At 53.7% G+C, this 20,937-nt stretch overlaps 1 protein-coding gene across 2 annotated transcripts in view; it reads left to right on the forward strand.

Moving 5' to 3' along the window:
• Window positions 1–11,756, forward strand: part of SPATS2 (spermatogenesis associated serine rich 2) — a 39,528-nt gene extending 27,772 nt beyond the window's left edge. For both annotated transcript variants that reach the window (XM_067529872.1, XM_067529873.1), the window contains exons 9-13: window positions 5,906–5,964; window positions 7,298–7,407; window positions 8,758–8,860; window positions 9,792–9,997; window positions 10,524–11,756. In XM_067529872.1, the coding sequence (XP_067385973.1) occupies window positions 5,906–5,964; window positions 7,298–7,407; window positions 8,758–8,860; window positions 9,792–9,997; window positions 10,524–10,850 (805 nt within the window). In that variant the 3' untranslated portion in view covers window positions 10,851–11,756. The remainder of the gene's footprint in view (window positions 1–5,905; window positions 5,965–7,297; window positions 7,408–8,757; window positions 8,861–9,791; window positions 9,998–10,523) is intronic.
• Window positions 11,757–20,937: the final 9,181 nt, after the last annotated feature.

Below are 20,937 nucleotides of genomic sequence, written 5' to 3' on the forward strand. Positions count from 1 at the left end.
CTGCTGGACCTTGTACGTATAATAGATATGTTAGTGAAGGACTTGCTTTAAGATGACGCCCCTCTGAGTTGATAGCACCTGTTATACTAACTGTTTGTGCTGAGTCTCATCAGTGTACTGAGGAATTGTCCTACCTGATTGTCCCAGATATGGTCAATTTTGGTGAAGGAAATGTTACAAGCTTGCCTGGAGTGAGTAATATTGTTTGACAGGCGACTAAATTGTGACAAGGGATGAGAGTGGTTTCTGTGGCAGGCTTGCCAATCAGGTTTGAACAGTCTGGTGGTTGTGATGGCCTTAAAGAAGGTGTGAGGATTTTGTTGCTGTGATGTAAAGGCAGGTGTAATTCAGTTAAAATGCTGTCGTGGTGTATGATCAGAGTGTCCTCAGTCCTGGAAACATGCATGTGCTTAATTTTGCTGCTGAGAGACATGCCGTTGATTTCAATGGAGCCTCTCACAGTAGCAAAATTTAAGCATGTGCGTAAATGATTGCAGGGCTGGGGCCTGTATCCGCGAGCGTGTAGTTTACAGTCTTTAGATGATGTCACAATTTGTGATACATGAGGCATCCTAGGTTTGCGTTCAGCTACAGGGCAGAGTTAAGGCTGTTTGGGTGACCTTGCCTTCGTTGCCAGCTTTCTAATTGTTTGGGATATCTTGGTGTAACCTTAACTTGGAATTTGTCTTTATTCTTCTCTCAAAGAATTGGATTCTCAAGAGATTTTCCCTATAAATAACTGAGATATTTATGATCTTAACTCAGCTTAATGTTTTTTATGGATGGGAATTAATACTAATTATTTATGATCTGTGTCATTCAGTGGATTTTGCCTGGGGTGGAGGTAGAACTAATATTCATTATTATTATGACCTGTTTCTATCAGCAGCTTTATCATCTGCCTCTCTGTATGGACAAAAACTCTGAAAACCCGTTCACTAGAATGGAAAGCTTTAAGTCTTTGGGTTAAAGTGTCTGATCCTGACCCAGTAATTCCTTGCCCTTTGAATTAGAGTCCACAAAACACTCACGTCACTTTCGGAAAGGTTAAAGATTCAAGTCCAGTTTAGCAGCATTGCTCCGATAAGCTCTGATTGCTGAGAGACAAAACCAGCACGAACCAGGAAGCACAGTTCCGTGAGGCAGGGATGTTGAGTACATGTCTGGAATGCAGCCAGTGGGAACCTCCTTCAGTAAATGCCGAGCGAAATGGCTTCCTGCTGGGCGGCTGTGTATATAGCATTGATAAGCGATGGCTCTGCCGCCAGCTCCGTTTAACTTGAGAGAAAAGATGACTTGCCCTTTCCTGAAAGTGACGCACTTGCCATTCCGCTGGGAAGTAGCTTTGTGCCTTCAAGTGTCGTTTCAATGCCCTATATGCTCCGTGTTTCGAAGAACAATTGGCATGTTTAACTCCTCTTGGCATAAAGCAAGATCTTGGCACTAACAGCACTCACCGAGCCACCTCTCCAGCTGGTTTTCTGCTGAAGAACATTTGCACCGGGGCCAGTTTAAAAAGCAGTCTGTTCATCGGGGGCAGGGTGTTGAATGCAAGGCAGAGTTTGGCCTCTTGACTTCAGAGGCTGTCCCTGTGGGACACAAGAGACCCTCTGCTAAACTCAACGCCCCAGAGCAGCTGCTGGGGCTGTAGAAATCAAAGTTGTACTCAGACTACTGCCATTAGATTGACTATTACATGCACTCTTCTCCAGCGCTGTCACAACCACGTGATTATACCAAACATGAGCTGCTGATCTGTTCTTGGCACTGGACTTCATGGAGCAGTAACTCTCATCAGAACGCCCAGCCTGGTTCTGCATGGAAATAGCTAAAGACGTCCTTCCACGTTCAGAAGTTCTCTTCAGCCTCTCTTCCCAGAATGCCACTTCACTCCATGGTGCGGGGGAGCACGTCACAAAAATGCCCCAAAGCCTCCGCTCTAAGCGAGAGATGTTGAGCTTTGGGGGGTACATGCTTCTAGTCACAGAGTGCCCCCACACTTTGGACGTTGGCGGTGTATTGGGTGGTGGATCCAGGAGTTGCACCGCAGCTCGTGCATGGCACGGGCTGTAGATCGCCTTCATTTTCTTGTTGAGGAGCTGTCGGGCAAGCTCCAGTTACAGTCAGTCTTTCAGAGGCCGTTCTATTTAAGCCTGAAATAAAACTGGCCCAAACCCTTTATGTGCATGTGCAAAGGCAGGCAGCTGTTTTACTTCACTAACGGGCCACATCTTGCAGGCCCCATTGCCAGAGTTTGGCTGCAGCTGAAGGCATCCGTACTGATGGTGAGCTTGCAACTGTGTGATCAGCATTATTTCATCTTCATCATTTTCCCCCTGAATTTCAACAGCTATCAGCTGGCTGGCTTTTTCCTCTCCTAAACCTGCTTTCTCAGGAGTTGCACTTCAGATCTCTGCTGCGAACTGATCCACCCTCCCCCACATAGATTTGCCCCTGAGGCAGAGCCATCAAAAAATGAATACTTGCTTCTGAAAGGACCTGGCAGAGGGAGCTTGTTTCTTTAACTAGAAGCCAGGCAGTCTGGTTTTTACAGCGAAGGACCATTGGATTCTGATCTGAGAGTCACTGTGTGAACCTCAGGCAAAGCTACTTGACCTTTTTTCTATAGACAGCCCAGCTGTAAAATTGGGCAAAAGGCATCGCTAGGTAAACTGAATTACAAACAAAAGCAAGCCTGAGTTTGTGCGGGCTAGCGGGAGTGCTTTGGGATTTGCCCATTAACCTATACAGCCACCTAGAGTGCTACGGCAAGAATGGCTAATAGAAACCAGGTGCTGCTGTAGCCTAGGCGAGGTCTGTGTGTGTGGAGGGAGGGTGCTGTACGGAACGGGTCTGAAGTGGTCACACAATGCACAGCACAGCAAGGCTCCTTCTACCCCTGAAAACTGGCAGGGGTCACTCAGGCACACGCACCCAGGGCTTCAGAGTCGTTGCTACGTTCTGCTGGGGAATCCTTCCCGGAACACAGCGAGGCAGCGCAAGTAGAGTGCAGGCACAGGGCACGCTCCTCCCTCCGTCCCCTCGCTCTCCGTACCACACAGCCCCTCTGAACTGGCTCTCACGGTTGGAAACTGTGTCAACCGTGCGAGGTTAAATCACTGCCGGATCTTTTTACCCTTGTGCTTGTTCATTGGGAGTAACTTTTGTGTTCAACGGCTTTGTTTGCCGGTCGTGCCTCGAGCACCCAGCCAGGGTCAGGGCCCTATTGTACTGGGCACAGAGATGCTATCTGCGCTGAACAGCTTATAGTCATAGTAATGTAGAGCTGGAAGAGGTCATCTAGTGTACACACACCACACACACACCCCCGCACTGAGGCAGGACCAAGTGACCCTAGACCATTTCCTGACAGGTGTTCGTCGAATTTGTTCTTTAAAACCTCCAGTGATGGGGATTCCACAGCCTCCCTTGAGAGCCTGTTCGATAGCTAACTATCCTGATAGTTAGAAAACATTTCCTAATATCTAATCTAAATCTCTCTTGTTACAGATTAAGCCCATTACCCCTTGTCCTACCTTTATTGGACATGGAGAACTACTGATCACTGTACTCTTTGTAACAGCCCTTAACATAGTTGAAGACTTATCAGGTCTCTGCCTCAGTTCCTTTACTCAAGACTAAGCATACTTATTTTTTTAACCTTTTCTCATAGGTCAGGTTTTTGGAACCTTTTATCACTATTAATAAACTCTTGATCCACTCTTCTCCGGACTATCTGCAGTTCGTCAACATCTTTCTTAAAATGAGGTGCCCAAAACTGGACCCCGGACACCAACTGAGACCTCCCCAGGGCTGAGCAGAGTGGGACAATTACCTCCTGTGTCTTCCATACGACACTCCTGTGAATACATCTAAAAATATTAGCTTTTTTAGCAACTGCATCACATTTGTGTTCAAATTGTGATCCACTGTCACCGCCAGGTCCTTTTCTGAAGTACTACTGCGTAGCCAGTTTTCCCCCATTTTGTACTTGTGCATCTGTTTTTTCCCTCCTAAGCGCAAAGTACTTCATTTGTCATCATCAAATTTCATCTAATTAGGCAACACAGACACAGTGATAAGTAGACAGTGAAGCAGAAGGTGGAGTTCAGATGGAGTTCTAAAGAGATCTTGACTCCCCCCTCTCTGAGGTAGGGAAGAACATGAGCACAAGGTGGCATTTGCATTGCAGATGAGCTGTGCTCTGTGCCCACTTTCAAATGGGCAGTAGATTAAATAGCCTTCCCATTTGACCTGAGGAAACCCTTCTCCATGAGGAGCATTAAGTAGGTGCTAGGTGGTTCTGACTCCTGTGTAATATGAGCAGCAATGCCAGTGTGCTGTAAAACAGGACTGCATGGGAGCCCCCCTTTTGCCCTGAGGAAGTATCAGAAACTGAAATGAGCCTAACGTAATGGACTGGATATGAAATGTATTAGTCACATTGCTTGCTACCACTGTTGGTAACGTGGTGTGTCCAGCACCACCATGGACAGCTGAGGTGTAAATGTCAGCGCAGTGCAAAGGAAGCAGCTTTCCTTGCAGGGAAGGCGTAATAGAGGAGAGAGCAGACCGGAGACTTGAGCTTTGTCTGACACAGGAGGGTGCCCCCTCCCCACCTTCCCTCCTCTGCCTCCACAAGAGACGAGTCACTCGAGTTACTCAAGTGCACTTCTCCAAATGGCCTGTTCAGTTGAGTAACAGCTCCAAGAAGTCCCTCCTCATCAGCTCTTCAGCCGTTGTTGAGCTAAGCTGCTAACTGAAGAGCACTTACTCTAGTCTGAACTTGGTCATCACCTGAAATTCTGACAACAGCTGCACTTTGCATACGCACAGGCTGCCAGCAGAAGGTCTCTGGGAATTTTTAGTCTCCTTGCAACAGATACACATCCAAGATACAGTACAACTTTGAGGATGAAGCGTTAGGCATTACAGCCAACAGTTAGCTTGGGGCTTTGGTACCTGCTCAGCAGCCAGAGATCTTCCCTCAAGCTTGCAGCTTAGTTAGCATAAGAACAGAAGGAATTTGCTTTTTAACATGTTTCATAACAAGCCGAGTGAACTTTGCCCGTGCGTCTGCACCCTGTCCAGGTGAGAGCTTGAACAAAAGTAACCTCACTGGTAACTAGGCTCTTTACTGACACCATCAAAATAACAGAATGAGAAGGGACAATGAAAGACTAAAAGTTATGGCTCCTGGTCTGTCATTCTGCAGCTCTATTCGCAGCATTCAGCTCCTACTGACAAATGTTTCTGGAGGGAGTGTGGTCTTGTGGTAAGGTTGGAGACTTGGGCGTCAAGGCTTCTGGGTTCTGCTCCTGTGCTGACTTGAGCAAGTCACTTAACCTCTGGCCCTCGTTCCTGCATCTGTAAGAAGGGGTTTTGCTGATGCAGTTCTAGAAAGCACTGCTTCGTGCACCGTTCTCCCCTCGCCTGTATCAAGGGGATTGCACGGTGCTCAGTAGACTACACTGGAAACTGGCCCGACGATTTATGTGGGCCAAAGTGTAATCAGGCTTTGTAATGCTAAAAAATTCACACAAAGCTATCAAACTCCCAGAACAAAAGGTAACATGAGAACTTTAAGGTATCTGCTGGACTTCCAGTGTCTCGTCCAGGCTGAGAATAGTTGCCGTTGTGTAGGAGATACAGGAACACTGTGGCTTTCTGCTGCCATCTCCTGGTCTGTTCGCTGCTGATTTTGACCAACATCTAACTGAAGAGCTCCCTGCTTCTGTACCGTATGCAACTGGCCACATAAGGGGAGAAGTGCATTTGCTGTCTGTTTTTTTCCCCCTCAAAAAATAATTTGGTAACTTACTTTGAATTCTGGGTTACTTGTTTTTATAAAGATTGTGAACTCAGGTTGATGGACCTTTTCATTCCTGTCACCTTCTCTTCCTAGCCTCATGGACCGAGAGGTGGCGTTACTGGCCGAAATGGACAAAGTGAAAGCAGAAGCAAGTAAGACGTATTATTTTTTTAAAAGTGCATCTTGAAAGCTGGTGCTGTTCCATTGTAACAGCAAAGTTGAACAGACACTGCTCCAGTGAGAGCAGTGTGTGTAATACATCTTCCAACTTCCATAGTTCCCAGGTAAACTAATTACACACACACACACTTTTAAAAGTTTCCCTCTCTAGGGTAGAATGATATTTAGCTGTTAAAGGGACATGAATCAAAGTTGGTCACAGGCTAAATTTGTTTTTTAAGTTTTTACAGCATTAAAACCCAACCAATTTTAATTCCAATGGAAAGTTTCTTTTAAACAAACATCCCTGTGTAGTGGTTGCAATCTGACCTTTGTTTAAGAGCATGAGAAGAATAAAGTGTCATTCTCCAACCTATTTTTGTTCCAAGTGGAGAGAAATGAGCAGCATAAGTGGTGAACAATCAACAAGATCCTTTCAGTTTTAATAATCTGGAGTTTTACAAAGCTAAGGAAATTTGTTTTAAAATGTTTTTAATCAGATGCTTCCCCTTTAAATATTTATACCTTTCTTTATATAACCGTTATCTTTTGCATTGGGTCTTAGTGTGCCAGGGTTGTTTTTAACCTGGTTGGAACTTGCGGTGCCGCCAAGACTTTAATGTCTCTGGTAACACAGAAATAGGTGACCAAAACTTTGTAACACATTTGCCAAAAGACCCGCTCACTGGCTTGTGGCCAGGTATTAAACGGTTTCTCCAGATCATTGCTTTCTCTGTGATGTACCGGTTCCAAAGGTTGTTTTGTGCTAGGAAACGGGACCCTAGCGACACAGAACGTGTAGGCTGAAGCTGATGGCATAAGTTCCTCTTGGATGTCCTCTACCTCAGTTCCTGGTATTGTGCTGAAAATCAGCTTGGCACGTGCCAGTCAGTTCAGGTTGTCTGGGGTGAGCAGGACAGCAGTGGAATTGGAAGAGAGGCTCTGTTTTCATCTGCGTGCCAATGAAGATGTGTTGAGCTATTGAACCAGAAGTGCTTGGGATTTAATAAAAACAAAACCCAGATTTGTTCTTAAACTCACTTTCCAATGGCTTCCTTTCATGGAGCTGTTATGGTCATAAACCGTTACAATCTGACAATGTCGTTAACGTGTAGGTTATAAAATAATATTGTGATAGCGTTTAAATGTTCCGTTTCTAGACTCAGGACCTTGCTGTGCTGAGCTGTCCATTTGGGTGCTCAGTTAAACCTGTTTACCAGCGGGATGCTTTGTAGCAGAATTCGAGGCGTTTAAGTGTCAACAGACTGACTCCTCTTTCAGCACTAACTCTACATAAGCCTTGATCTCCCTTTCTTTATATTTCAGTGGAAATCCTGGTCAGCCGACAAAAGAAAGCTGGGGCACTGAAGAAGATGACTGATGTTGCAGTGCGCATGTCAGAGGAGCAGTTGGTAGAGCTTCGAGCTGACATAAAGGTGAACTTTTCTGCCCCTCTTTCATATTGCAACAGGACACTGGCATAAGAGCTCTGACCCCAGCGCGTCCCCGGTACTGTGTTTGGAATGAATACCCTTCTGCACAGAATGTGACCAAATGTTGGTTATGCCCAGTGAGACAGATGAGTGCTAGCTTCATCTTACTGACAGAGAAGTGAAGCGACTGCTGAAGGGCACAGAGATTTTAAATGGTGCCGGAGCAAGTATTTGGGAGTTCTCCACTCCAGTCCTGTGTCTACGTAAAATCACACTGCTGCCTTATACAGAAGCACAGTCAGTGCAGCTCCTGTGTCGGTAAATCTTCAATTTCTTTTCAGTAAGAGATAGTGGTGCGCACATAATGTCAGATGTACAACGTGTCCTGTGATCATGAAAGTGTGCATCCAATAGAACAGTACATTCTTGCTGCAGAGGGCTCAGAGTAGGCCTGCAATGTTCTGTAAGCCACTGGCATGTAAGAGAAAACAGTAAAATCGTTGCCTTTGTAGTTCACAAAAGCAGATTCACTTCTCGTGGTGTGCATGCACGTTCTCCGTGGCAGTACAGTGTACTGTCCTGTATTTTTTCTTACAGCGTTTGGTTGGCAAAATACTGACTTCAGCAAACGGGATCTTTTAGTCCTCAACACCACTTAGCTTAGTTCAGCTTTTAACCCTTCAAATTGGCACAGAACAGGGCTTCTGGCACCACCACATGAGCCTTGGCTACATGGGTTTGCCTGGAAATCTCCTGCTGGGGCAGGCAGCAGAGGATGCCCTAACATAGACTGACTGCTGATGTTTCTGTGTTGGTGTCACTTCCACCAATATCAGCAGGCATCTGATGCCTGGGTCCAGTTGTGTTCAGACATGCACACTTATTTCTACCACAAGAGGTCAGTAAAAAGTTACGTAAAAGCCAGTCTGAAAATCAAATCCCCGTGTCCGCTGTTCTCCCAGCAGTAATCAGTCCTACACCAGACTTGTTGTCCCCCTAGTTGTACTGTCACTACCAACAGCATCCAAAATAGCATTGCAAGCCACGCTGATTTCCGTAGGGCAGAGACCAGCAGATTGAGATACCCCGAAATGTTAGCTCCTGGTGGGAGGCTGCAGACACATTTGTTTGCACGTGTGTAGGTGGAAATGATGCAAAGAGTCCCTGCTGCTACAGAGAGACTTGTGGAGTTAACTGTTGTCTGTCTTGGCAAAGCGTTCAGAGGCATGCCATGCCTGACCACCCAGCCAGCAAGAAGGCTCTTATCTGTATTTCCCCCCTTACACGCCAGTTTGTCACCAGGCTTTAGCATAAAGATAGTATTAACTTGCAAGCGTTTTCTTTTCCATTAAGCACTTCGTCAGTGAACGCAAATATGATGAAGACCTGGGCAGAGTAGCACGATTCACTTGTGACCTAGACACAGTAAAGAAGAGCATCAACTCATTTGGGCAAGGTGAGTTGGGCTGAGGCTCCGTGTGAGAAGGTGCAGGTGGCAGAGGGCAGGGAGGTATGGACAGGGACAGGTACTGTTGCAAAGGGGAGCTCAAAGAGGCCCCTGGATTTAAACAAAGGGCTGGTGGTAGAGCGTTGTCTGGGAGGGGTCCCCGTCTGGAAGAAGCTGTTCAGAATAGCCTGAGTCTGACCTTCGGGGTATGCTGCGTTTTCACACACAGCTGTGGGGGGTGAGCTTTGGAGCAAGCCCTGGTTGGTGGTGGGGAGAGGAAGGGAGTGGTGTGCTGGCGGTTCAGAGTTTGTGTGTAATCCGGGGAGAGGGGAGCATCTTTGATAGAGCCGCCTTGAAATCCTTTGTATAAATCTGAATACGTAAATAGCATTGGCAGTATTGTCTACTGAGCTGTCACCGGAGGGCTTCAAAGGGTGATAAATTCCCTCAGGCCCTTAAAATCCCCCCGGAGTGAAGTGGTCTTGTTAATCGACTGTGCTTAGTTTGAGGAGGGAGGAGCACTAGGCACGGGAAGTCCTTTTGCTGGGGTGTGTGGTGCTGTCAGGTTCCAGTCCCTCCAGAGTCAGTCAGTGCCCTGTCCCGTGGCTTGCTGAAGTTGACATGATTGATAAGGCCACTTAACTCCTGCGTGATTTTAAGGGCTCGAGAGAATCTGCAGCCCTTCGAAGAGCTGTTGTGAGGTTTAAAGTTGACGTGCTGATCCTGATCGCAGCTCATAGGTCAGTCGGCAGGTGAAGATGTAGCATAACTACACGGGAACATATTCTCTTCCCTTCGTGGCAGATGTCTCAGTAGTGAACAGTCCAGTGGCACTGTAGCCCAAGTAGGTTAGATGCCGGGGGCATGTGCATGTGTGAAGAGGCGTGGAATTCCTCGGGGCCTAGAAGCAGAGCCTCCCCTTCATGTTCTTTCCTTTCAGTTTCCCATCCGAAGAACAGTTACTCAACCAGATCTCGGTGCAGCTCCGTCACATCCGTGTCCATGAGCAGCCCGAGCGAGCCCTCCACCCCCGAGTGTGCCTCTGCTCCCAGCCTTATGACATCAAGCAAGAAGCCCCCATCCTCTCCAGAAACACCTGCAGCCGTAGCCCACGCCGGCAGCCATCCACCCCAGTCTCACCGAGAGGTAGGTGACTACTTCGAGAGAGAAGCATTTAAATACTGCCTGAGCTGTGGGTCGTGCCCTGAACGGTTCCCTTCTGCCAATGCCTGTTCCCTTCGTAGACGATGGCAGTTGTCTTGCCTGTGGCAGGCTGTGCCGTGGAAGTTGTGTCCTTTTCACAGGGCAGGAGGGCCCGGTAAAAGTCCAGGGATCAGAGAATGGCTGGAGGAGCCTTGGCTCGTCTCAGCTAGTTCTGCAGTGTCAGCTGCAGGTGGGACAGCAGCCACAGCTGCACGCCACAACCTCTCCGGACTGACCCACCCCGACGCCCACCTGTCTTCCAAGGCAATCCCTTGAGATGCCGCTGTTCCAGGTGTGGCTCTCCAGCCCCCTGGGGAGTGAGAGGCAGTTGGCTGGAGAGGGGACAGTGATCAGCTTTAGGGTCATCCAGGGCCTCGGCACTTGTGGTTCGTAGCTCACTGCAGCTGGCTCTGCCAGTCCCCTTTCTCCATTCGTCTGCCAGCCTCTCTTTCTGTTTCCTGTCTTCCAGGGCAACAGGAGACCAGGACAGGGCTACAGGCCCCCAGGCCAGCGCCATAACGGCCCCTCCAATCCAGGCAGATACAACAGTGTGAACCGGTACAGAAATGGGCCTTCCAATTCCAGATCTCAGAATTCCCAGGTCCGACCTTCTCCCGGAATTGCTAATGTCCCTAGGCAGACTCATTCCACAGGAACCAGTGGAACTGGTGCCTCCTCTCAGTCGAGCCAGCCCATCCTCTCAGCACAGGTGCATGCAGGTGCACCCAGCACAGAAACCCAGGGTCTCCCACAACGAAAGCCAAGGTTCAGCCATCCTCAAGAGGCAAATTCTTGAGGATCAAGATCTCCATCCCCTCCGGAAACCCAACTTGGTAACGGGACTGTAGGAAACTCCTAGCTAGAGATATTAAGAAAGGAAAGTTTACACTCCCCTCGTGTGCTACTTTCTTCTTCCCTCCCCTGTATGTCTCCTTCATTTTCTTCTCTTTGTTGAAGCTACTTAATGCATCTCCATATGCACTACTGCCATGTGACGGGGGTTCAGGCTTTACTGGGAATGCATGTTGCTCTACCAGATCTGCTGCTTCCCCTGGGAACTCCAAGAATCTCGATGGCTCCTTTTCCTTCAGGGTTATCTGCGGAACCCCGGGCAGAATCTTAGCCAAAAATAACGGCCAGGCTGTGGTCCTTGGCAAGCGAACCTCTGGGCGTCAGTCGGTGCAAGCCCCGCTCCACCCGCCAGCTCTCACTTGTAAACGCAAACTCTTCATGCTGGCAATGAGGAGGGTTGCTGTGCAGTGAGAGCACCAGGACTGTAACTAGGGTAGCTGCTCCGATTGGAGAGAGCCAGGGGAGGCTTTTGGGGTCTACCTCCTTTTTTTGGAGCTAATGCAAATCCCACACTTCGGAACTTGGGTGATCAGCATCTGTGAGAGACTTGCAGCCGCCCAGGTGAAACTGGTCCCAGAGTCCCAAAGCCTTGCTGTCTGGAGCCTTCACCGGAGCCACGTAGCATTGCGAAGGCCCACGCATACTTCCTGTATACATTTAGAGGTTCCCTATGTTCAGTGTTTGGGGGGCTCTTTATTTTATTCACCCCCTGCCCCAACCCCATCTTGTCCCTAAACTAAATGTATAACCATATAAATTAGCAGTGCTAATCCTAGGTAATATCAGTCCAAAACTGCTCCAGTCACTCTTTCTAGTTGTACAAATAAAGACGATGATGTACGCGTTGAAACGTTGGCTGTGCTTTCCTGCAACGCGGACCTTTCCGTCACGCCCCTGTTCCGAAAGGGGGGTGGGACTGTGATGATGCCTTTCACTTTGGGGGCGGTTGATTGGTGGGGATTGAAAGCAGGTCTCCCTGCTTCTTCTCAGAGGTGGCTGCAAAATGAGTTGGAGAAAGTGATGTCGCTTGAATTCCATTTGCGTGATTCTGTAGTGGCCTGTTTTTAGGGACTGTGGAAGACCCCCCAGGCTTCGCAGTGACTGCAGCAAAATCCCGTGGCGGGCGTCAGCTGGGGATTGCACCATCCCAGCGTGCTCTGGGCTCGTGAGCCAGTCTGAGGTAAAGGGCCAAGAATTTAATGGAGACTGAAAATGCCTCATCCCTCACCCATTTGTGACAAACTGAGCAGTGGTGTTGCAGACCAGACAGCTAATGGGAACCCTGCTTCTTTCCAGTTGGAGATCTCCACTGGGCATTGTGGAAGGAAGAATATCTTCTGACTCTTGGAACAGGGACTTCATTTGGAGTCCACATAGAAGTACAGTGACAGCCCCCCACCCCCGTAAGGAAATGCTGATCCAACTCCTCTCTATACAAACTGGTGCATGACGCAGTGTTGGAGTTGTGAGAACAGCATAAGAAGTGATTTGATTCTAGGTCCTTAACTTCCTGGTGTCTAGGACATCCTCAGACGTTCCTTGGGCAGCGGAATTTCCTATGCCTGGCATTTCTTCTCAGTTTAAACAAAGTCCTTTCAGGTTTTTGAGCCTGGCAAATATTTGTATTAAAGAAACAAACCCTCTACGCCTGAGCTTTCCAAGTTGAGACGTCGTTTGTGGTCAAATAACTTGGCGGCTTCAGGCAATTCAGTGCACAGTCACGTAGTGAAGTTTGAAAGCGTGTTGTTAAAAACCCAGTTAAGCGGATCTGTAAATGTAACAAGGCATTCCATCAGCTGTTCAGAGGAGAGCCTCGATTCTACCCGGGCTTGCGTTGTCTACACCAGCATTTTAAGATGAGTTTAAAAATGTGCCTTTTTATCCTGGTGTAGACACGGCCTCAGGCTAAGGACATCTTCAGTCTTCTCCACCCCCAGGCCCGGGGACTGTGAACTGCCTGCTGGTGCGACGGCCTCTCTGCAGGCATTGCACAAGAATTCTCTTCTGCTCTTTGCTGCCCGCCCAGTCGAATGCAAGGCAGCAGGAGAAACCAGGGAGGGGCTCTGCGACAGAAGGCGGCATCTTTTGGGGTCAGCCGTGTGGTGCCTGGGTTTCCAACGCTAGTCACCCAAGTGATTTGAATGGAGGCTTCCCCATATGTGTGAAGAGGGTGGGGTCTCCGTATCGGCAGCAAGTCTGAGAAGTGCGGATGAGACGCTCTTTCCTGAAGTGGAATTCCATTTGCCTTCTCCCCCTCTCGTGTCTCCCAGGCCTGATGCATCCCGCAGTCCGTTTCCCTCTCCCTCGACCCCTTGTGCCGGGGAATGTTCATCAGTCAAATCACAGGAGGACGGACCCACAGCACTCGCTGCCTTGCGCCATTCTTTGTTCTCTCCTGGGTTTAACGCAGCTTTTAGCCTGCAGCTGCTTTACTAGCCTTTTGGAGAAAATCAACCTGACAGTCACGCCCGCCCCTTCTCTCGCGTCGGTGAGTCACTGCAGAGCACATGGAACGCCTGGGTTCAGGCCTGCGCTGAGGGACCTATTTGAGAGACAACGCGTCTGATTTCATACAGCCTAAAGCTCCTGGGTTCTGTTCCCAGGTCCCGCCTGACTCAGCAGGGCCTCGGACGAGTCCCTTTGCTCCTGTTTCCCTATCCGTTAAAACGGGGACAAGTCACTGGCTTTTGCAGAGCACTTTTACCTTGTCTGAGAAATGGCAGAACTTCAGAAATGCATTGAGCCACACTTCGTCCTTGTCCATGCATACAGCAGAGCGGGGGAATTCAGACAAAACCCCCTTGTGTGCAAAACTATGATATAAAAAAACAAATCAGAATTGTGAAGGTTTCTCCTGGTGTCAGATACAGCTCAGTCAGTCTGGTCATAAATCAAAGCCCTTAAAGCGGCGCTGGGGGAGCTGCACAGATGTCGGCGTGACTGGAGTAGCTAGGAGGAGTCACAGTTCTCTGCAGTTTGCTGCAAGAGAAAAGTTGGCTTCAGGTGAGTCCGGAGACATTGGAAATAAATGTACATCTCTAATAAAGATCCTGTAGGCGTCTCAGCACACAGCAACCTGAAGGTAGCTAGATTCTCCTGCTGCTCTTAAGCCATCACCAAAGTGCCCTGCTAAATACATTGTTTTTAAGTGCAGAATCTGTTTTGCAATTTTTCCCTCTTCTGTCTAATCACAGGAATAATCGTAGGTGCATCAAGTTTTCAAAGCCTGCTTTACACCAGCACGGCACTTAAAATCCCCCTAATACTCCTGGGCTTTTTGCAACTCTTTTAGGTTTTTAATTTTTTAAATCAATGCTTTGTGCATGTGTTGTGAAGGGAGGAGAGATTCCCTTCCAAAGAGCAGGGAGATAAAAATCCCATTTAATAGCCCTTGCTACAGGCTGTTCATCCATCCATCTTAAAGTGCTTTACAGAGGAGGTCAGTATCGTTTTCCCCAATTTAAAGATGGGGAAACTGAGGCACAAAGCCCAAGTGACTTGCCCAGATATCACCCAAGAGGTCAGTGGTCGAGCCTGGAGTAGAGCCGAGTGCTCCAGTGTCCCACTTGAATGCCCCATTCCATTTTTTAAGACAGTTTAATATTACCCTTCTCTTCAGTTACTCAAACGACATTGGCTGTAAAGAATCTCGCTTTTCACCACTGAATCCATTTGCTATTTTCCCTTAAGGTATCAGCTTCAGCCAGTGAGACTAGATCGGTCAGTCTCTCTTCCTGGTTTTCATGCTGCTTCTGTGTTCTGGGTTTCTGAAGAAGCTCCTCATTTCTGCTCCCAGCTGGGTTTGTAAAATCTTTTAAACCACTCCCCCCCCCCAATCCCCAAAAGGGTGGGCTCTGCCGCTTCCTGGGAATAGCCCCAGTTAGCCAGGGCAGGCCAGCGCTCTGGTGCAAAGACCTGGGGAGGGTGTTGTAACGGCCCAAGGCCCCAACCAAGAGTCATGCACAGTCAGAGTCTCGGCCCTGCAGGTTTCCTGGTGTAAATAGACAAAGTGTAGGGGGCGAAGTGACTTGTCCAAAGTCACCTGTAAGGTCGGTGGCAGAGCCAGGTATAGAGTCCAGGTGTGGCCCATGTGGCCTGTCTGTAATCGAGGGAAACCCCTGCACATGCATTTACCCTGGGCACTATCTGCGGGATGAAGGTATTTCTGAGTGTAGGCCTGGCCCCAGTTATTTTCACACAGGCAGCTCGTGAGTCTCGTGCCTGAGATAATTGGTTCAGTCTTGGTGCCATGGAAATCTTCTGCCTAGGTTCTTGTCCCTTCTCTCTCCGGCGCCCTGCACTGCCTCTGGGAGACCTCCTGCGCCCTGCAGCGTCACTCCGAGCGCTCCGCCAGCTGCCTGTAGCTTTCTCTGCTGGCGTGGGAACAGCAGCTGGAGTCGGGTTTTTGGGGAGAAGGGAACTCTCGTGACCTGTGAAAAGGGGGCAGGTACTTTAAAAGTGAACCCAGTCAGCTTAGTCTCAAACCACCATGCGGGTGGGCTACGACCAGGCCAGGGGGGAATCGAATGCTGAGATGGCCGGGGTGGCTGCATCTTCCCAGGGATAATGGAGGCCGCACAGGACTTGCTGGGGTGTGTTTTGGAGGGATGTGATCCCACATCAGCGGCTGGGTGAGGGGGTGTGAAGCTGGGGCCTCATTTAGGGGTGTCTCAACTTCTGTGACCTTATCTGAAAGAGCCCTGAGCACCAGGCGTGCTGGAGAGCTGAGCTCAATGGTCCTGCAGGGCGAGGGATGGAGCCGGGCTTTGGGCACCTGCCAGCCTGCCTCTTGCTCTCCGGTCGGCCCCTGACGCGGTTCCGTGAGCTCTTTGCGCTGCCTTTTTGTCACTCCCATTTCACGGCCTAGATAACGCGCCCACGGTCCAGCCCACGCAGCGCGCTCCAGATTATATCCTGCTTCAGCCTGTGCCGCCTGACAAAGGCTTCCTCAGTAGGTTGGGCGCCCGCCCACGTGAGCAGGGGGTTGGCACTGGGAGCAGGTATTGAGAAGGATGACTCGCCCGGCCTCAGCACGCTGCTCAGAAGCTGCTGCCCGGAGTCGAGGGGCCTCGGCTCTGGGAGGCGTCAGCCCTTAAAGCCAGGAGGGGCCGTTGTGCTGGTCTAGTCTGATCCCCAGCCAGAAACCTTCCCTCCAGTTCCTGCGCTGAGCCGGGTGAGGTGTGGTTGAGCAGGGGTGTCTCCTCACCCCACGAAGGGAAGGCTCCAAGGGATGGAGCATCCCTTACCTTCTCTGTTACGATGCACATTTTTAGCTCCAGTTTGAGCTTTGACGGCTTCAGTTCCCAGCCGCTGGGTTTAGTCCTGCCTGGTCGCCTGCCACGTTAGCGGCCGTGGCTTCCAGCCGTGTGACGCTCTGCTGCCCTTGGCACGTCCCCGGAGGCCCTGAGCCTGCAAACGGAGCCGCGCAGAGGCACTCTGCTGGCGCGCAGGTCTGCAGGGGCCACTTGCTGGGCTCAGGGTTTATGACACAGCCTGGGCCTGGGGGACCAGAAGGAACATTGTGGAGAGATGGTGAAGGAGGGGGGACAGGGCTGCAGAGGAGGAAGGCTGCTCGCACGCCCCTCTAAGGATGTTACAGGGGCGAGGGGCCCCAACCTGCCCCCGGTGCCGTTCCAGGGGTAGCAGGAGTGGAGCCTGCAGTGCCCCAGGAGCCAGGTTTTCTCCAAAGTAGGAACTTCCAGACAGCTCCTAGCTGGGCCAAGCTAGCCCCTATCCCGCCTCCCCTGGGTCAGCACCAGCTGTTCCAGAGGAGGTGCGAGAACCTCTGCTGGGGGCGGGGGGAGTCCTGGGATAGCCGGTCCCCGGGGCCTTTCTTCCTACCCCACCAGCTGGGCAGTGAGCGGCTCAGAGCCTGACGGGAGGGAACAGACACTTCCCAATGCCGGGCTGTTGAATCCTGTCTGATGTTCTCCTTCAGATGTGTCTCAGGCTGGGTTGGTACCAGGCTACTCTGGGTATCTTGTGGCAGTGAGTTTCACAGGCCGTTTGTGGGCAGATTATTCCATAATGCCTGGGCCGGGATTCCTTACGACTGCCGTGGAGGCAGCGGGTGCGAGAGGCGAGCTGCTGGCCTGGGTGTGCCCGCTCTGAGCCTGGCGGGCGGTTCCTGCAGCAGAGAGAGCTGCTCCCATTCTCGCTGCAGCCTCCCCTGATGCCGCCGTGGGGGGCGAAGGGCAGGTGCGGCTCGGCCCAGGGGCTCAGTAAGGCCGAAGCGCTGGAGAGCGGGGGGAGGAAAGCAGGGCGGGAGCCCAGGCAGGGCGCTGGGAGGTAGCGGGAGCCGGCCAGCCGGGGGGGTTACTTGGGCTGTTGCTTGTAGAGCCAAAGAAATCCCAGCCGGTGAGCGGGGCGCCGGGTGCAGCGTGGCTCCAGGGGCCGGGGGCTCCCCGGGGAGGAGCGCCTGGCACCAAGCCCGGGCAGGGCAGGAGGCTCCTTTCTCCCCCGGGATCACCTAGGTAACGTGTTGCCAGGAAACCGCCTGGGGTTTGATTCTTAGCTGTGGCCTCTCTGCATGGGGGGCAGGTGCAGAGCTGGGGGCGAAGGCGGCTGGTCACGTAGGGTGGCCCAGTTCCCCGCGTGGGTCAGAGCAGCCCTGAGACTAACTCAGGCTGCACTTCTAGCGCCTTCCCCCCCCCACGAGCCCAGGTAGCGCCCCCACATCGTGCCCTCCCGCCAGCCCCCCTACACCAGCTCTCTGGGCCAGGGGCTTCCCAGGGGGCTAGATTCCAGCCCCCTTTGCTGCCGGAGCCCCAGTGCAGCAGAGAGTCGGGGCTGGCTGCTGTGTTCTGCCTGGGCGCTGAGAACACCAGGCCCCAGGCTGCTGGACCTGAACTTCACCCTGCAGCCGGGGGCGAGCTGGATGCGGACGCGGACACGGGCAGGGCCTGCCTCTCGCTCCGCGCAGCAGCCGGCCCAGGGGGCCTGAACTCAGCCCAGCCCTCGAGCCGTGGGGAACTGCTCTAACCATCGCCACCCTGCACCCGCTGGCCCGGCCCGGCCCGGCCCGGCTCTTCCTTCAGCTGCTCCCCGGCTCCCGGCCCCGCAGCCGGGGGCTGAGCAGTGAGTTTCGTGGGACTCGTGTGGTCGGTGTCAACAGGTCTGAACAATTCACAGCCCTGCCCGGGCCTGGCCCCGCCGCCAGCTGTCCTGCACCGCAGCTCCACCGGGTGCGGCCAAGCAGCGGAGGGGGAGAGATCCCCAGGGTGGGGCTGGGCCAGGACCCCCCCCCTCGGTGCGAGCAGGGCCCTGCTCCGGCAGCACTGGCGGTCTGGCTCAGTGGGAAGGGGCGTTTCCCAGTGAGTGAATTGGAGAACATGATCCCCACGGCACGGCGCGGGGGGGTCTGGATTAGCTGTTCCCACTCCAGAGGGAGCCAGCAGCCCCTGCGGAAACATCCACACACGGGCCGCGGCAGGGAGAACAGCCAACAGGATCTTGGGAAAGGGGCAGAGGAGACAGAAAACATCGTCTTGCCTCTTGGTGACCCCCTGGCCTGCCCACGGCGTGAATCCCACCTGCAGCCCGGGTGGCCCTGTCTCACAAAAGGCCTGGATCTGGCCAGAGAAAAGGAAACCCCCCGGAGTCAGTCAGTCAGCCGGTGTCTGGCAGGCGTGGGGGAGAACAGCCCAGGGCATGAGCGGCAGCCCTCCCTGGCGCTCGCTCCGCTCCTCAGCCTGGGCGCTCTGACGACTCTGCAACGACTGCGCCAGCGTCTCGCAACCGAGCAGTTCCGGGCAGGGCTCCCCCGGGGTCAGGGCCGTGCTGAATTTCTTGAGACCCTCGCTTGACCTGGTCGCTGTATCGGATCTTTGGCCTGTCTTCTGGGCACAGCCGGCGGCAGACGGGCTCGAGGCGTGTCCCGGCCAGCGAAGCCCACAGGTGCCCGGCACAGTCTGCACGGCTCGCAGGCCGGGTCGCTCACGGATCTCGTTGCAAGTGACTCCCAGGGTTTTCCTGGAGCAGGGAAGGTGGAAGCTGTTCAGCTCCCAGCTGTAATGCAGGGGCCTGAGAAGGCAGGCCTGATGATCGGCCCCTTCGCAGGCAGGGTGCGGGGCTCGTTCCAGACCCGCGAGGTGAGCTGGCGGGTTTTGCCGAGTCTTGCACCAAGCGCTGCACCAAGGCCAGGTGAGCCGGGCCAGGCTGAGCCCAGGAGCAGAAGAGCCCCACGTTGTTCAGCGCGTCCCAAGAGCCGGTGTGTTCGCCCCGGCGAAGGCATCAGGAGGGCACCAGGAACGAGGAGGCGGGTGGAACAGCTTCCGGCGGAGGAGGGGTTCATGAGAGTCGGACTGTTTCAGCCTGGGACCAGCGACGCTCGGGGGGGACTGAGAGGTCTAGACATCCTGCCGGGGGGAGAACGTGACTAGGGGATGTTTACTGCCAACACAAGAACTGGGGGTCAGCAAATGAAATCAAGCGGCAGCAGGTTAAAAACAACCAGGACGTGGCTAAGAGCTCGACCGCCTCAGACCCAGGGTCCATCCAGCCCCAGAGCCCGGCTTCTGCCAGGGGCCAAGGCCAGGTGCTCCAGAGGGAACGGACAGACCAGGAGATCCACCCCCTGGGCCCCCGCTGCCCCTCCCGGCTCACAGCCAGCCAGGGACCAGCCCCCAGTCGCTGAGCACGTGCACAGAGGACGGGTGCATCGAAGGCCATCAGCCGGGTTGGGCGGGGATGCAAAACCGTGTTACCCCAAATCCCTGCAATACCCTGGCCAGGGCCAGCTCCCATCCCCCCTCCGCAGCTTGGAGGGTGCTGGGGCCTGCCCCATGGACCCTTGGCAGAGGTGGGCTTGGCAAGAGACTGATGCCCCCCATTTTGCAGGTGGGGGGGCTGTCTCTGCTCCATGGAGGGGAAGGGGCCCTGCCCCTCGGGCAGCCTGCCGTTGGTGGGTGCAGGGTGAAGAGGCGGCCATGGTTAGATCGGCTGCAGCCCAGATGGCCCCGTGGGTCCCGGCTGGGGACAAGCACTGCCCACCCTGTCTGGACCCAGGAGTCCTGACTGCAGCCCCCTCCCCCCAGCACTGCCCCCCAGCGCAGGGACTGGAAGCCAAGGGCCCTTCACCAGGGGCAGCCCTGACCCCTGGGGCCTCGGTGACCTGCTCCAGGGTGGGGGCCCCAGCTCACCGCTTTGGGGGCGCGGCGGGGAGTCTCTGCCCCTTTAAAGAGGAGGCACCCCGGGTGGCGCCAGCTCTGGGGTCTCCTAGCAGAGGCTGCTGCGGGTAAACCGCGGCTCCGGCCCGGCCTCTCCCGTCCTCAGGCCCGGTTCCGGCTCCCAAGTCCCCAGCCGGGCTCCAGGCGGAGCAACTTCAGCGGAGAGCCCGGCCCGGGAGCGTTCACACGGCGCCGGCGGAGCCGGAGCGCTCCGGAGTCAGAGCGCAGCGCCGGCCCCGACAGGCGCGAGGGCCGGGGCTGCCTCGGGGGGCGCGTCCGCGGGGGAAGCGGAGCGGAGGCAGAGGCGCTGAGACGGGGCGGCTGGGGGGGCCCCCGACGGCGCCGGCTCCGATTGGCCGGGGCGGGACCGGCCCGCTGGGCCCCGCGCCTCGTGGAACCGGTTTGCTCCGCGGCCGCGGCTCTGCCCAGGGACCCGGGACCCGGGACCCAGCAGCGGGCGAACCGGGCCTCGGGGGGGAGCCGCTTGGGCCAGGTGCATTGTGCCCCTCCCCAGCTGGAGCCGCCGCGGGGGGGCGTGGAAACGCCTGGTGTGTTGGCAGCTTCGCCTCCGAAGTCGGCGCGTTTCCACGGGAGCATGGCGGGGCCGGGGGGCGGCTGAGCCGAGATGCCGGCGATGCGCGGGCTGCTGGCGCCGCAGAACACCTTCCTGGACACCATCGCCGCCCGCTTCGATGGCTCCCGTGAGTCGCCGCCCCCGGCTCCGGCCGCTTTCCTGCCTGGCCTTCGGGCGGGGGGGGCCCTGCTGGCTTGGCCCGGACCAGCGTGGGGGGCGCTGGGGAGCCGGGCAGAGGGACCCAGCCCCGGGCTCCGAGAGACGCTGGCTTTACCCGGCGGGGTCCGGTC

Source organism: Emydura macquarii, unplaced genomic scaffold (assembly GCF_026122565.2).
Source record: "Emydura macquarii macquarii isolate MOO-44397 ecotype Brisbane River unplaced genomic scaffold, CSIRO-AGI_Emac_v2 contig_2994, whole genome shotgun sequence".
Taxonomy (NCBI): Eukaryota; Metazoa; Chordata; order Testudines; family Chelidae; genus Emydura; species Emydura macquarii.